At 44.7% G+C, this 16979-nt stretch overlaps 1 protein-coding gene across 5 annotated transcripts in view; it reads right to left on the reverse strand.

Annotated features, from left to right (window-relative positions):
- The window catches only part of LOC147422119 (NAD-dependent protein deacylase-like), a 94520-nt gene that overhangs the window by 23689 nt on the left and 53852 nt on the right, over positions 1-16979 (reverse strand). For all 5 annotated transcript variants that reach the window (XM_086502501.1, XM_086502503.1, XM_086502506.1 and 2 more), the window contains exon 6: positions 3537-3639. In XM_086502501.1, coding sequence (XP_086358627.1) covers positions 3537-3639 — 103 coding nt within the window. The remainder of the gene's footprint in view (positions 1-3536; positions 3640-16979) is intronic.

Consider the following 16979-nt stretch of genomic DNA (forward strand, 5'->3'; position numbering starts at 1 on the left):
GAAGAGAGGACCACCATGTTCAAGCATCTCGGAACCCAGAAAAGGATTCAAATTTAATCGACTGTCCACCTTCTTTTTTGTTTTCTTGCTCTTGTCTTCGAGGAAGTCATATTGGTTGGCTATGTAGAACTGCTTCTTTTCAAGAGTGCTTGTCCATGTCTTTCTGCGAGTACAGGTTCCGCTTTTTTGCACTTGTCTGTCTTTTCGGCTTTCCTCCCTACCTGAGAGGAGAAGCGATGGCCATACGCCATCTCCTATAAATCTGATCAATCAAGTAGTTCTAAGGTGTTTCGGCAATCTCGGGTCCCTGGAGTACTTAATCCACATGTTCACACATATGCCAATCTGCAGTTGACGTTTGTACTCCTTTCTGGCAAACTTGTCCGAAAACAATTTGGCCAAATCTTCATTCTTTCCTTCAGTTCCTGCGCCAGATTTTCAACTTTTTTCTTTGCTTTCCCACTAAGAGGTGTCATCTCTGTCAGATTCTTCACGAGAACCCATGTGTAATCTGGGATTCTTTATGGCCTTATGCCCTGTAAGACAAAGCCATGAAGACGGGAGCGCGCCCAATGCGCGATGTATGAAGGGTGGGAGTGGATAATAAGTCCGGGGTCGAGACACGAAGATTCTTTCCCAATAGCTGTGTGGGCTGCAAAAAGGATTGGATCCTCCGTAGAAGAAGAATTTTTCTGTGCTCTGATACCACTGTAACAAACTTGCACACCCAAGTCAAGATTCTACCACGCACAGTAGAGATTCACTTCAAAACAATTTACAATTCACATTCAGGTCGACACGGCCCGGCGTAGTTCGTGCCAAGAGGTATTGGCCCCAAAGACTGGCGTCCCTTTCGTTATTTCTTTTTGTATTAATCTATGTTCAAAGTGCAAGAGAGCGGGTAGGTGCTCACTCTCAAGCTCTGCGTCCAGATGCCTTGAGAAGTGAGGCCTTGCCCACTTATTTAAAGATACAAGGGATGCCCAAATGTAGAGCCCCAAAAGCACTTCAACTCAAAAGCTTATAAACTCAAAAGCAATTATCCCAAAAGCTGCTAAAATCAGCCAGCATATTTTCGAGAAATCCGTACGCAATGCCACGTCAGCAAATCAGTAAAAGTTGTGCCGCATTTTCCGGAAATTCCATACCATTGCCACGTCAGCCTGTCGACGCATATTGCACGGGTCCGTACTGCTGCCACGTGGCATCCCTGCTCCGGCCACAAGGTATGTGTCTAGAAGCCTGCCACGTCACCAATTTGTGACATCTTCCGCATCTTTGAGGCTCGCCTTGTACCACCAGCAGAGACAGTTGGAGATCTTTGGCTAGAGCTGATCCATACTCTCAGAGGACAGTTCGAAAGACTCCAAGGCAGCTCCGAGCGCATGCGAGAGCGTAGAGAGGCTTTCCTTCGACTCTGGCACCCTGGGCCCTTCTTCACCACGGTTCAGGGTGTGCTCAGATGAGCAATTTATAAGGGGCCAGGGCTGCCAGAATTCAAACACCCTAGAAATCTGCCCGTTGAAGGCTGCCAGATTTTGACCGTTGCTGCCGTTCCGGTCGGTTCCGGCAGTTCCACCCCGTTCCCGCAAAGTCGTTCCGGTATCATCCGACCTGTTGGAACGCCTAGACGTTCGGGACGTTCCCTGCACAAGAGACTAGCCGGAACGCCGTTCCGACGTTCCAGGCCCTAGGAGGGGCGTTCCCTGGTAGCTATGCTTCGTACTAAGTTTCTGTCAAACCTTCAGAGATGTAGGGCAGACTCAGCCATAACAAAGCCTAGCACTAAGGCACTAGCAAATAGGAAGAATTAGTACATGACTTGGAGGTGATGTAGCCATTAATGATGCATTGATTCACATGTATGCAAAAGAAGGAAACATAGAATTAGCCCGCAATGTTTCTGATTCTTCATCAAGTCATGACATGGTATATTGGGGTGCCATGATTCTAGTTATGTTTAGCATGGACATCATGCTCTTCCTTTCAAATTAGTATGTGATATGCTCTTTGAGGGTATCAAGCCAGAAAAGTAGTTCTTCTGTGCTTATTAAAAGCTTGTGGGAACAAAGAGGCTTTAGAAGATGGCCAGCTTGTACATTATCAAATTATCGACCAAGAAATTGAAAAAGATGGTAGCACCCTTATCGATATGTATGCAAAGTGCAAGAGTTTAGATGAGGCATGCAATGTCTTTGACACACTCCCTACCCAAGATGTTGTGTCTTGGAGTGTGATGATTCCAGGTTATTTTCAGCAAGGGCATGACGCATTGGCTTTTGATTTGTTTGCAAGAATGCAACAAGAAGATGTCAAACCAGATAGAGTCACCTATTTATGCCTTTTAAAATCATCAGGCAATGTGAAGGCTATTGGGTGGGGCCAGCAAATCCATCATGCAATAGTTGAAACTGGACTTGAGTTAGATGTGGTGGTTGATACCACCCTAATTGATATATATATATATATATATATACTGTGGAGAGGGGGGAGGGATGAAGCAGAGGTTCAAGGTTATATATACATACATACATACATATTACATACATATATGTACGTATATGTATATATATATACATACACACACAGACACACACACACATATTTAGTCACAAGGAACGCATTCCGGGACGGGGAACGGGGGACGGGGGACGGGGCTCAAATGGATTTTTAGTGTAAAAAAGAGGGCGGGACGGCAAGTGGGGACGGAAAAGTGGGGACAGGAAGCCCGAAAAAGGGAGTCCCCTGTTACTATGATATATATATATATATATATATATATATATTATATATATATATATATATTATATATATATATGGAATATTTATCAAAATACCCCTCAAATTTCTCTCACCTACAATTTTCAAGGTTCCCAAAATACCCTTGTGTTATTTTTTTCTAAAGAAATTGCTCGAATGTCCCCTAAGATAATATACAAATGCATAAACACATACATAGATCTATATATATATATCTATATATATATATATATATATATATATATATATATATATATATGGAAAAATTATCAAATAACCCTTGTGTTTTTTTTTTTTTTTAAGAAATGGCTCCAATGTCCCCAAAGATAATATACAAAAGTATAAACACATATTTACAAAGTTGTTAGCCAAAGAGCATTCGAGTGTGTCAGTATCGAAAATCCACATTCTGGCATGCTCAAATTTGTTGAATAGAGTGCTTTGCTTGTAAAAGATTACGGTTTTTTCATTGTTTGTTGTTATCGCGAGGGGTAGGTTGGGAATTTTGAAAAATTTCAAGGGCATATTGGGAGCTAGATATAAACAGCACATATCATGATTGTACTACCTGAGCATTTAGTATTATCCCTACCTCTTATTCACTACCACCCCGAAGTACTTTTAAAAATTCTCCAATGCACCTTCCACTCTCTGGCGCCTTATAACTCACCTCCCATTCCCTACCAACAGACACCGTTTATAACCCACTCTAATTCCCTATCACCTAAAACCATTTACAAAGACTTGAACAGGAAAGAGAAGGCTATTTTAATAACCTGGGTAAGCAAAGTGAAAACTTTTCCATCCTGCTTGCAGCGCTGTTCTAATGCAGCTATTGCGTAGTGGCCAAGGTTTGGTTTGCATTTAGAAACAACCACTCTATTTACAACAACAAACAGAAGTTAGTTGTCCAAACACAAGCAAAGAGCAATAAATCTGCAAAACAATCTTAAAGTCTCAGAATGTGTGCCCTCTATAGTTCCCGAGCATTATTTGTATACATTAGGCTTTTGTAGCATACTTTAGAAAGAGAGTTACAACAACTTTTGATGCAATTTTGCATGAGCTTTATCGTAAATAAAAGATAACATGAGCTTCCCTTGTCTCTCAAAGAGGTTTGGTTTATCATTTGCAGGACGTAGTCCTCTTGTGCCCCATGTCCCTCTTTGTAGAACCATACGCACAGCTCTTTAAATTCTTGTGTACCACATAAGCAATAAAAATGCTTTCCAAATCTCAACCAAAAGGTCTCCAAACAATCAGTACGAAGCGAAATAAAACAACCCAAGTTGTGAACCAATGTCCAAGCAAACTAGAAACATGAAATACTAATAGAGCCCGAGTCCAAGGATGTTTTCATGGTGCAAAATGAAGGAGCAAAGTGGCCCTACGTGCCAGTACATGCTTATAAATTTTAGATACGGTTAAGCCACTGTTTGTCGGACTTTGTCCTAGGGGTACATTGATTGACCACACAAGCAAGCTTGCATGCAAACACATACGCATCAAGATAGGCACACATACACACAAGCGCACTCACTCCCATAGAAACAACCCTATTCCAAACTTTGCAGAGAACCTCACGTTTGTGTTTTAAGGGTCAAATGTACCTTACACATGCAAATGCAAGCAATTGGTAAGTTGACATATCTCATTAGGAAGATATTCTATTTCATTTGGGGAACTAAAACAAAAGGGCGCTTTCGAAATGCTTAATCACCTTTCGAGTCATGGACCACCCATACTCATTGTTCCTTGGTTGAGCAAACCTTTTGAAGTGTTACACGATGCATTAGGTCATTGCTTGAGCCAAGAAGGTCATGCTAGCTTTGAGAGCAGACAATTAGAGGCCATGGGATCATGGCAAAGAACTTATGGCTATCATACATGCTCCATGAATCTGAAAGCAAATCTCCTTCGTGTCAAAGTAAGGCTGGATACGTCATCATCGCCATGTTTAAGCAGAAAATGTAATTAATAGAGTCAGTGGGCTGAAAAGAAAATGATGCTGGACTGACTTATATCCCGTACACAATGCGTACAAGTATGCCTCTTGTACAGGCAAAGGTAGGCTAATTTGCTTATATCACACGCGGTATCATCCTCCAAAGCTTGTGGCTAATCTCTCTAATAGTGGGTGATTGTAGCAGGGCTATAGTGTCACTGGCATGGGACAAGCAGTTAGTTGCAGTTGGGCTTGACTTCACACTGGGCGGACTCTCGCCTGGGCTGTGACACGTGGCAAGTGTTACGGATGGTGGTCTAGTGGACAGTGTGGCCAGCTCACCACCACCTCAGTTAGGAGATAGGCTTAGCTGGACTGGGATATCTGCCAACTACTGGTGGCTCTTAGAGATACATATGAGTGGTTGGTTTCAGTCGTCGGTACGCATCATCTCCTTTTGTGTGGTCCGTCGTCTAGGGTCCATTATCTTCAGTTATACACAGCACGTCTGCACCATCCTTGCAAAGTTGAGCCTCGACACCCCCGCTGTACCTATGAGATCTGGGTTGGAGCTGAGTGTGCTGCCATGCCAGAGTCTGTATCCGTTTCTTTGAGTTTGTCGATGTTCATGCTGTTCATGTGCAGGTTTTGAATAGTCGTCTGTTGTTGCTCCTTTGTTCTTTGTCTTCTGTGCTTGCGTTTGTGGAGTGAGATATCACGCACATTGCACTGAGGAGCACCCACTATAGAGGGCACGACACATTATCTCTGCTACAGGTGCTCTCATTTTTGGCGACCACGATGGGATCTCAACTGAAGTCTCACTCCGTCGAAAGTCGAGTCGAGGAGCTAATGGTTTGGGCATGCCTCAGCTTGGCTCCGTCTAGTTTTCCCTCGACCTACTTAGTTTTCAACCTGCTCGTCTAGACTTGCTTGTCTAGTCTCTCGTTCTAGACTTGCTTGTCTATTCTCTCGTCCTGGTCTAGTAGTCTAGTAGTCTCTAGGCTGGGTCTAGTCCTCTCTCGTCCAGGTCTAGCCAGGAGGTCTAGTCACTCGCAATGGTCTAGTGGAGTCTGAACCAGTGTGAGGTAAAGGTCTTCGTGTACAAGTGCTCAAAGCTTTGGTGGGTTTTTGGTTCTTGCATGACACATACGAGGCAACCAAAAGAGCGAGAAAGTCCACTACTAAGTCCCTTGAAGTACTACCACAGGAAGCGTCAACCCTTCGTGCCAAGCAGAAGTCCATCAGCCCCATTACCCATACCTTTTCCCTCAACAAGTTCTACACCTCCCCAATCACCCCCATCAATAAACTTCTCACCCACTGTGTTACAACAAGCTTTGGTACAACAAGCTCCCGCACAGACAACCATGGAAGAGCTCACAAGTGTCCTAGCTAAGGTGAATATTAAGTTTCCGACTTTCAAAGGTCTCTCCACAAAAGATGCTGACGACCATGCCCGGAGGTTTGTTTCTCTCTGCAGAGGTCGTGGCCTCAACCGAGAAGATGCTTCTTAGTACTCTTCCCATCTACCTTGGATGGATTAGCAAACAATTGGTACAGTCAATTTGCAGAGAACCACTTTACTACTTGGACTACATTAAGACAACAATTTTGTGAAGCTTTCAGGCAAGGCGATTTCCAAGAAAAGGTTCTGGATGGGTTGGCCAACCTGTTGCTTCAGCCCAAAGAGACTTTTGCAGAACTCGTGACCCGAACAAATTCTTTGGTCGCCAAGCTTCCTTAGCCACCAGGTGAGTTTATGGTCAAGAAATGGGTAGAGAAGGCTCTGCCAAAGACTTCTCAGCAAAAACTCAGGGAGAATCTCCGACCTGACGCCACCCTGGAGGAGTTTGTTGCGGCTGCGGCTAGGATAGAGGGGACAAGGAAGCTGTTCACCGACTCCCCTCAGGTAGAGACCCCCTCAGTGTTGCTGGAAAGTCCTTCTGATCCTTTAACTTCTTTACGCAGGGAACTGGAAGCCCTAAGTTACAGCGAGCTCTTCAAGAGGAGAGGTCCTTCTCTCCTAGAGAGGAGAAGCCTCCACATCACGAGCCATTGGAATAGATCAAGCGCGAGCTAGAAGAGCTTAAGTCTTAGCAGGAGACTAAGGCTATGGTTTGGTGTAGCTCATGCCGCTCTCCAGGGCACCCTCCACATGAATGCCCCCTTCAGGTTTATTGCCACTTCTGTGAAAAGTTTGGGCACGAGGACAAGGATTGCTACTATCTCAAGGGATTGCGACAAATACAGCAAAGTCTTGGTCCTACTCTTCAACAAGGGCCACCACCTCCATCCAACATGGTTTCCCCCTATCGCCATCCGAACCACATGCCACCTTTGCTAACAGCCCCTCCTATGCAAGGTATGCAGAGCACTTTTCCCTCTCAAAGCTTTTATGATACTCCTGCTCCCTCATCACCTCAAAACTTCTATGCCTCCACCTCCAACTCCGTGATCCAGGAGCAAGGACCGCCTCGTCCTTCGTCTGGCCCAGTGAATCGACCCATTTTGTGCTACAGATGTCGGGAATATGGACATTACCAAAGCAAATGCCCCTTGCCAAAAGGGGCATTTGCCTGCCGTCATTGCCTTGAAACGAAGGATCACTACAGTAAGGATTTCCCTAAACTTCGTGCATCCATGACTTCGAACCCAAGTCAAAGCCAAAATGAGTTTACCTTTCCCGAGCTCAATTTGATAGCAGTTAGCTCCATTCCTCAGCCGCCCCCTTCTGCCCATGTGGTTACCCCTCAAGATAAGCCACAGTTGGTAGAGGAGCTAGCGGGCATCCTCACTCGGGCCCAAAGAGCCGCTCTCGGTCTTAGATTTCCAGCACATTCAATTCCCCCATACATTCTCACAATAGTGGATACCATGCCTTCAACTGTTGACAAGCCATCACCCAGTGACAAGCAAGAATTCAAATCTTTGCTCTCCGATATTGATGAAGCCTTCTTGGAAGCAGTTTCCAATCTGCAGAAGATCAAGGTACCAGAGAAACCACTTGTAGAAAAAGAAAAGCTTACGGCAGAGACAATCTTGAAGAACACCTTCCAACAAGTGTCCTTCTATGACATGTTGCGGCTAGATGCGAGTTTTAGAAGTGACACCCTTGCGATTATTCAAACACTTTACCCCGGAGCAAGTCCTAGTGGCAGGCACCTCCCAGTGCAACCATCAGAGTCCTATATGATATCCCATCCCACTGCTCCCCTCATTGATTATAGAAGCCCTCACCTCAACGTATCCGTCTTGGGGCGGCAATTCTCAGGTGTGATAGTCGATGGTGGATCTGGCATCAACCTGATGCCCGAGTTCACTATGCTAGCTCTAGGTCTACAGCCTACTCACCCTACTCCCTTCACAATTACACTGACCGACTAGCGGACAGTCTACCCAGTGGGCATAGTGGACAATGTGCCTCTGTAGGTAAAAGACTTTACTTTTAACTTGGATTTTGTTGTGGTTCGTCTACCCCAGGTTGAGGGCGGATTTCTCTTGCTCATCAGTAGACCATGGCTGCGACACTAAAGCACTTCATGATTGGGAAAACGATGCCATGTGGATACATACTCCTGGCTCCCCGATGCAACCCATTCGCCTAGAAGGAGGCATGGATCCCGTCGTACAACATAGTTCTTTGTCCCTAGAAACCAGCCTTGAATTGGAACAACCTACTCCACCTGACCGGTCATATGAAGATTTGTTGGAGTGGTTGGACGCTACCAAATCTATGCCTTGTTATGGAGTCTCTATTCACGCTTTGCATGGAGGTACACCCTCTTCCAATGTTTCCACAGTAGCTAAACCTAAGAGGCCACCTGAGCCAGCACAAAGGTTGAAGGTCACAGAAGCTACTCCCCGTGCGCCCTTGGTGGTAGCCTTTGGATTTGGTGAGCCTATGAAGAATTATAGAAGCGGAAAGAAATTTCCTCTACTACAGGAGTTCACCCCCCTTCAACACCAGTCCCATCGGTGTCTGCTTCTCCGACCAGAACAAAGATCTCCTCTGTGTCTAGAGAACTCCCTTCACAAGGCTTCCTCAAGACGGGGTACAACAAAAACAATGTTGATTTCAAGCTTGATGAATTCCTTGATCATCATATCTCTCTGCTCCTTGACATTGAGTGCCATCTCCCCTCACTACCCCTCTATCCCTCTTCGTCCCTACCACCCCCTCCCCCTCTACTCACGTCCCTACCCTCCCCCTCCCTCCCCCTCTCGCCCCTACCTTCCCCCTCCCACCCCCACTCGCCCCTGTCCACCCCCTACCCTCCCCATCAAAATCTCTCTCTCGCCCCTACCCACCCCCTCACACCCTCTCTCACCCCTACCCACCCCCTCCCTCACTCGCCCCTGTCCAACCCCTCGCCCCTACCGACCCCCTCACTCCCTCTCGCCCCTACCCTCCAACCCTTCCTTTCGCCACTCACCACCCCATCCCCTCCTAGCCCTATACAACCCATAGCCCCTACCACCCTTCCCTCTACCCTCCGGTGTTACAACCCTCACCTCTACACTTTGGTGTATCACCGCTTCCTTCGAAGAATCCGCAAAAAGTTTCGCAAGTTTTACTGTAATTTCCTGCAAAAGCTTCAAATTTTGAACTAAAGCCGGGCTTTTGTCATGCTGGGGAATTCTTCTGGAGAGACGTCTATCCTCCTTCATCATCTCCTACAGTTTCCTACACTCTGAGTGTACCTTTCCCTCGAAACTTAACTCCCTTCTCTACGCACAGCTTCTTCAGTTGGAACGAACTGCATTTTTCCTTCCTGCTAGTCTTGGTGTCCTCTCTAGTTCAGAATTCCTTACAGTAGGGTTCATTATCTTCAGTTATACACAGCACATCTGCACCATCCCTGCACAGTTGAGCCTCGACACCCCCACTCTCCCTATGAGGTCTGAGCTGGAGCTGAGCGCGCTGCCATGCCAGAGTTTGTATCGGTTTCTTTCAGTTTGTCAATGTTCATGTTGTTCATGTTCAGGTTTTGCTGAGTCGTCTGCTGTTGCTCTGTTGTTCTTTGTCTTCTGTGTTTGCATTTGTGGAGAGATAGCACGCACATTGCACTGAGGAGCACCCACTATAGAGGGCACAACACATTATCTCCACTATAGTGACTAGAGATGCTTTCTGAGAATGATGGATTGACCCCTCTTTGTAGGAGATTTTGTAGTCACCTTTATTACAAGCTCGTACAAAACCATACTGTATTTGACAAGAAGGGGTTTCCCATCTGTTAGAATACCCCCAATAACCCTCCCCTTAAGCAACCATATGACGTGAATCCTCACCAAAAGATGGGTGTACAGACATGGAAACATAGTTATGGAGGACCGGGAAACAGGAACAAGAAAAGTTACAATAACATAAACCAAAATTGGAAAAGTTTGAAGTTGTGGGGAGTTTTGGGTAGCTATAATAATCAAAACGGAAATGGAACAGCAAATGTCTTTGAAGGGCATGACGGGGAGAACATTGAGTTTCAAGTAGTTTGCAGTAAGTATGTGTAGGAGGAAAAGAGAGAGACCTCCCCTAGAAAGTGCCTCCATAGGTGCTAGAATATAGTAAAGGGTTTAGAGAACCTTCCCAAATGGGTTTGTGTTCCTCTCCTTCCCGTGCCCTCTCCATCCCTAGGGAACCTCTCCTCTTGTAGAATACTTTGAAAATTAAAGAGATCACTGCCACAGGGTTGCTCTCGGAAGTTCCATATTTGGAGATTGCTGCAATCCATCATCGGAGACGAGAGGTTGTGCACATGTTGCGTCTATTTTCAGCCATACCAGCAAGGATCTTGTTTTAGAAGTAGAACTTAAAGGGAATCCTCCCCTCTTGTATCAGCATCTGCCATTAATGCTGCAATCTGAGTATGCCCCCAAGTGAATGGTATGTCTATCTCAATAAGGACATGCAACGACAAATAAATCTCCACACATTGTCTGATAAACCTTTAATGGCAAGAACAAAATCCCAAGAAACTGCATACATCAAGTACATTCTGCAAAGGTGGCCAATTGCGAATAGCATCAACCTTAGGCATATCCAAGCTAACACCCTTAGGCGACACACCATGCCCCAAGGAGTGTATCTCTCACACAGAGTACTCACTCTTCTTTCTGTTGATCACTCTTCTTTCTGTTGATCACCAATTTGTGTTCCCTCAGCGCTTTGACAACTTGTGTCACGAGCTCACTTTGCCCTACTTTGGACTTGGAGAAAACAACGATATCATCAAAAAATGTCCCACATACTCCTGTGCTCTCAAAAAAACCAGTCCATCATCCTGTTGAAGGTTGCAGAGCATTAGTGCGTCCAAATGGCATCACCAAAAACACATACAATCCGAAGGACGCACTGAATGCTGTCTTGTATACATGTCTAGAGGTGATCCTAGTCTGATGGTATCCACTCTCCATATCGATCCTATCAAAACGAGTAGAACTCGTAGCCTATCAAGGATATCATCAGTCCTAGGTATTGGAAACATGTTCTTGATAGTGATTTTATAATACTGTCTAGGCACATCCTCAAGATCCGTCTTTCTTCTACACAAGTAGCACTCGTGAACAAAAAGGTGAACAATTTGATTGGATCAAACCCTTATCCAGTAAGGCATTCACTGTGCGAAGTTTGTGTGGAGGTAAACTCCCTGGAAACAAATCTACAGTGTGATGATTGATCTATAGGTCGCAGTAGAACTCCTGGAAGACCTTCTGAGAACCAATCCCCGTAAGACTCAAGATAATTCAGACGCTCTCACTCTAGCACCCAAATTAGTTGAGCCCTCAGATTCACTCTACTTTCTTACATAAATCGACTGAGCGCAAAGACTTGATTTCAGTAATTTAGGAATGGTCAAAGCCGATACAAGACCTACAAACTCTCCTTTGAGTTTGACATCCAAAACTAGATCCTTGCCTCTAGTATTCTTCAACTTGAGCTTCCTTGCCTCTAGTATTCTTCAACTGGGCAGCGCACAGGGTGCGGCACTCAGGGCAGCGGGCGGGCTGGACAGCGCACAGGGGGCGGCGCTCAGGGCAGCGGGCGGCAAGGGCAGAGGGCAGCGACGACGCACGAAGGCAAGGGGGGGGCAGCAATGGCACGCGAGGGCCGGGGGGGGTGGGGGGGCGCAACGATGGCGAGGGGAGGGCGCGGCAGCAGCAGCGAGCATTTCCTAACAAGTTTAAACAAAGTTGGAAGCTTTTGGATTATTAGGAGTGTCTATGCCAAAAGTTACCGATGCATCAAAAGGTTGAATTTGGTGCGGTGCGGAGTGCACAAGAGGGGAGCCACTCCACTCCTTTGTCACAGATTGCCTACATTGAATAAAGTCACTAATTTCTCTTTGAGATTTTAGGGATACTAACAAGCTGACAATATTTTGTGGAATGAATTTATGTACATTTAGTTCAAAATTCTATTGATTGAACTGAAGACATGTGCTCTTTCATGTGTGTATTAACTATTGTTAGAGACATGTACAGAAAGATGAAATGTTTGGAGAAATTTTTTTTAATGAATGATTTGAACTTAGTACATCTAAAGAGATCAATGAGGTCTTGATGTGATGGCTAAGTGAATGAGAATTATTTCTTGTACAGATTGCTTAATAGGGGTTACAATGATCATGATTTGTATCTGAGACCCTCGACAGAAATATGATTGATTTCAGTGATTGATGTCTTTGTAAAAGTGCTTGATTTGTGGAAGGACATGCATGGGTACATAGAGTCAGTGTCTACTAAAGAAGCTTTTGTCCTTTGGTTGTTTTGCAGGTGTAATTGAGGACGACTACATTTATTTCAAAAGGGGGGGAATGTCACAAAATGATGATGTGGCGTGCCGAGCTGGAAAGAACTGGGGCCTAAAACCTAAATCTCAAAAACTTGACATCGTGGATCGCTTTCCATAAATTACACTGACATGCTGAGACGGCAGGCTGTACTCCGCATTTTGCAATGGCTGCAGTTTGGAAGATTATACCCATGCTTTTGGGAGCAAATGCTTTTGGAAATAAGAGATTTTGGATATGATGTTATTGGGGCTTTGGTTTTGGGCATCCCTTGTAAGTTTACAAGTGCCCACAAGGCCGTTTCTTAGAGACCATATGGACGTAGAGTCTTGGAGAAGAGGACCCTCTGATGTTTACTGATAAAGAAATACCGAAAGGCATGCGAGTCTTAGGGGCCAGAGCGTCTTGGCTCGGAACTCGGCTGTGTCTGTCGATTCTCCTCTTCTCTCTGATGAGATCCGCCAGCGACCGATGCCGGATCTCTTGTGATCTAGCTATCCCAGCTAGCTGCTTAGCTCACACCTAGCAATTTAGGATTCCATAGTATTTTATTTTATCATTCTGTCATTTTGTCATCTTGTTACTCTGACTTTGTATCAGATCCACCACATTGTAACTTTCTAGTCTCATAGGTCACTTTGGCCTTTTGAAGACGTTAATATAAAATTTCATCTCATCTCTCTCTCTCTCTCTCTCTCTCTCTCTCTCTCTCTCTCTCTCTCTCTCTCTCTCTCTCTCTCTCTCTCTCTCGTCAAGTTCAATTATTTGCAGATTCTGTTTGTGTGTTGCTATTGATTTCTCGCTTGGAGTGTCCAAGCCTGTAACAATTTTTGCACTAAATTCAAGAAAGGATTTTGCAAAAATGGATCTGCTAAGCTATAATATCTTTTGATGAAGACTCTGTCCTTTGACAAGTATACTACGGCTTTCAAGGAGGCACTCACCTTTTGTAAGATGGATGTTATGCACAGCGTACACATGTGTGTTTGGTTTGCATGGGGATTATTGATGGGCCTTGATTAAAGATAAAGCCCCGTCTGATGTCGAGGATGCTGTGGCAAAGGCCAAAATGTTCCATTTGATAAATGGAGCGGATTAGGAGAAGAAAAGAAATGTTGATCACCAATCTGGCGAGGAAACTTCGAAGAAGCACGCCCGATTCTAGCAAAAATGAAAGACACCATCGAGACCATCTCTTAACACCACCTCTCGTGGTGCCCAAGAGGAGAAGAAAACTAGAAATGCTGCCATTGTTGACTCAGTGAAGAAAGGAACTTGTTTTGGCTGTGGCCAGACAGGCCATCAAATTAAAGACTGCCCTAAAAAGAAAGCCAAGAAACCGTAAGGACGCCCTTCAGTCCATATCCACAAGATCTCAGGCAACTCTGTTTTTATCCAAGTTGAAATTCATCATTTAGTGCACAATTTATGCACTAATTATACGTTCAACACCAAAGTGTTTGATAAGCACGATTTTCTGAGTTTTCCTAGAAAGATCAATGGTCAAGATGTGACCATACTTCTTGATAATGGAAGCTCACACAATTTTGTGCATGCAAAATTGGTAGAGAAAGTGCACTTGTAGACACGAGATAGTGACCATGAGTATCAATTGAAGATGGCTCGTGATGAAGATATCGATGTATGAATTAGATAGTTCCTGACTTGACGCTTGAGCTTGTTGATTACAAAGAGAACTTGGATTTCCACATCATGCGCTTCGATAGAGAAGATGTTATCTTGGGGATTCCATGTTTTTTTGATAAAGAAGATAGATAGTATATAGACTATGTGCATCAATCCCTTGTTGTTGTTAAACAGGACATGCCTCATGTATCTGTTTTGCTTTGTAATCAGGTTTCTCTAAATAATGGATTTGCAATACCAATTGCCAATGCTTTGGAAATGTTTGAATCCTAGAAATCATGACTGATGCTTTTCTTGATGATCTACCTTCTGGCTTGCCGCCTTCGAGAGGAGTACAGACAGAGGACCTTTTGAGGGCTTATGTCTCTCCTAGATAGTTTGATTGGGAAAGGTATCTTCCGCAATTGGAGTTTGCCTATGATAGTAACAAGTGTTCTGCTACTAGATTTAGTCCATTTATATTGTTGTATGGAACATCTCCTATTGCTATTGGCTTAGAGAAAGTCAAAGATTGCCAAGCTCGTGAATTCTTAAATGATACGTAAGAAATGCTCGAATTGGATAAGGATAGTGTGAGAATAGCTTGTGATTGAGTTATTACTTATGCTAATCAAAGGAGGTCTCCAAGGACTCTAGATGTGGTACAAATGGGTCTATCTAAAGATACCCAAAGATTTCAAGACCCTGCGACCTAGAAAGAATTATAAGCTTTCAGCTAGATTTTGTGGTCCATTTTTTATCACAAAGAAAATTGGCCGTGTTGCCTTTAAATTGGCTCTTCCTTCGGATGTTACTTTGCATCCATTAGTTCATGTCAGCTGCCTTAAAGAAAAACTAGGTGAAGCTGACATTGCTATTGTTATTTGCGCCGATGTGCGTACGATGATTAGTTAATTAAATGGAAGGGTTAGTCTAAAAGGTTTGCTACTTGGGAATCGGTTAGAGCTTTGAAAGCTGAATGTCCCCACTTCATTGATGAGGACTTCAATGGTTTTGAAGGGGGAAGTATGTTATGTCCCGATTGTAGAAGAGGGAATTTAGTCTTTTTGACATTGTCGGCTGTGCCCAAGAGAACGTAGTGTGAATCGGGCTAGTGTGGCTGGTCACTTTAATAAAAAGAGGCCAAGGCCTCATTTGCGGTTATCAACCTCCATTGGCACAGTGTCTGTGGTTAGCCCGCGAGGCTAGGAGTGCACGAGGTCACATGGAAGAGGTGAGGCCGGGTGATATGGACGCCCGGTCTTATAGGTGCACGCCTACGTCCTCTAGCGTTGGCCCTATCGAGGGGGTGTTACCGGACGGTGGTTGTGGTATGATGGTTCGTCCGCATAGGTGGTCTTGGTAGGTGAGAGATCCTCCCACGTGTTTGTTTCACTACCAAGCCTCATGCTTCGAGGACATGGAAAGCTTTGCAGAATATCTTTGCTCCGAGCTACCTCACATTCCTCTTTGAAGTACAAAAGGTTGGGAAAATCTAAAGGTTGTTCCCAACAAATACTTGAGTTTTACTATCATAGATTTTGGTATCTGTATCTATCAATCTCCTTCTTTAAACTGTGACTCTGGAAGACCAATGTAAAGGTACACGATTCGGTTGCCTTCACCACTATATGAGCATTGCCTTTAAAAACAGGTACCACTATGCAAGAACTTATGGATCATACAAGAGTTTGTTATGTGTTAGTTAAAGGTAATCTAGTTTTCGAGCTTTTTACTGATCAAAACTAACAAAACCCATCTACCCCTAGAGATCAACAGAGTCAACATGTCACCAGCGTGTGACTACTATCTATCCTTTTTGTTGATTTCTTTCTTATTATCTATTTACTTTCACTTTTTGGAAACACCCCTCGGGAAATCTAACTGCCCTGCATTGCATAGCTAGTGTGGAACTGTCCAGAGGGAGTCCAAGGCTGAGGGCGAGAGAGCACTAAGGTTGGACAAAGACTATGATTAGCCAAAGTGGGGTCATTGACTAGCCAAAGTGGAATCCTTTGCTACAGAGGCTACATTTCAGTTCTGGATGTGGCCGCAGTGTACAAAGAGGGTCGGATGACCTAGAAAGATACAATGGCAGCATCTCCTAAAATTTAGGGAACTGCTATTTTGGGACCTGAAAATGTGTTGACGTCATTACCTCCGGAATGACAAAGGGAACATTTTCTTACTCTGCCGTGAAGTCAACTGGGCAGCCGGTTGGGAGATTTTTAGGCGGCAACCCCGAAACGGGAAAATGCTTGTAAATGTGCCAAGTGGCACCTTCTGGTGCACTTGCCTCATGCAACAAGAGTTGGCGCTGAATTTAGGAGGGGGAGAGCCTCATTTTCAGTTTTGTCACAGCTATGGAGTGCTTGCTTTCCCTCCTATGTACAGTGCAGTGCCAGGAGTGATGCCCTACACGCTACGCACTGCACTCTCTCTCCCCTTTGGCAGTATGTTATGCCCCTCTAGTGGGCTCTTCATTTGACCAATGTACAGTTGTGTGGGTTCATGCGCGATTGTCGAGGGCACGTAGCTACTCCTATTCCTGCTCAAGGAGGCTCTTGCCTCAGCACAAAAGCATGAAACCACACAGTTGTACATCAGTCAAATGAAGAGCCCTCTTGTGGGGCATCACATAACTGCACGTAGGGGAGAGAGAGAGCAGTGTGTAGTGTGCAGGTCATCACTCCTAGCACCACACTGTACATAGAGTGGAAAGCATGCACTCCATAGCTCTTAACCTGTGACAGTTTTCAAAATGAAGCCCTCTCAACTACAAGAATCAGCGCCCATTTTTTTGCAAGAGGACAGTGCACCATTTTGTACCACTTGGCGCATTTACAAACAATTTC

Source organism: Adiantum capillus-veneris, chromosome 27 (genome assembly GCF_014529385.1).
Source record: "Adiantum capillus-veneris isolate H3 chromosome 27, ASM1452938v2, whole genome shotgun sequence".
NCBI classification, from domain to species: domain Eukaryota; kingdom Viridiplantae; phylum Streptophyta; class Polypodiopsida; order Polypodiales; family Pteridaceae; genus Adiantum; species Adiantum capillus-veneris.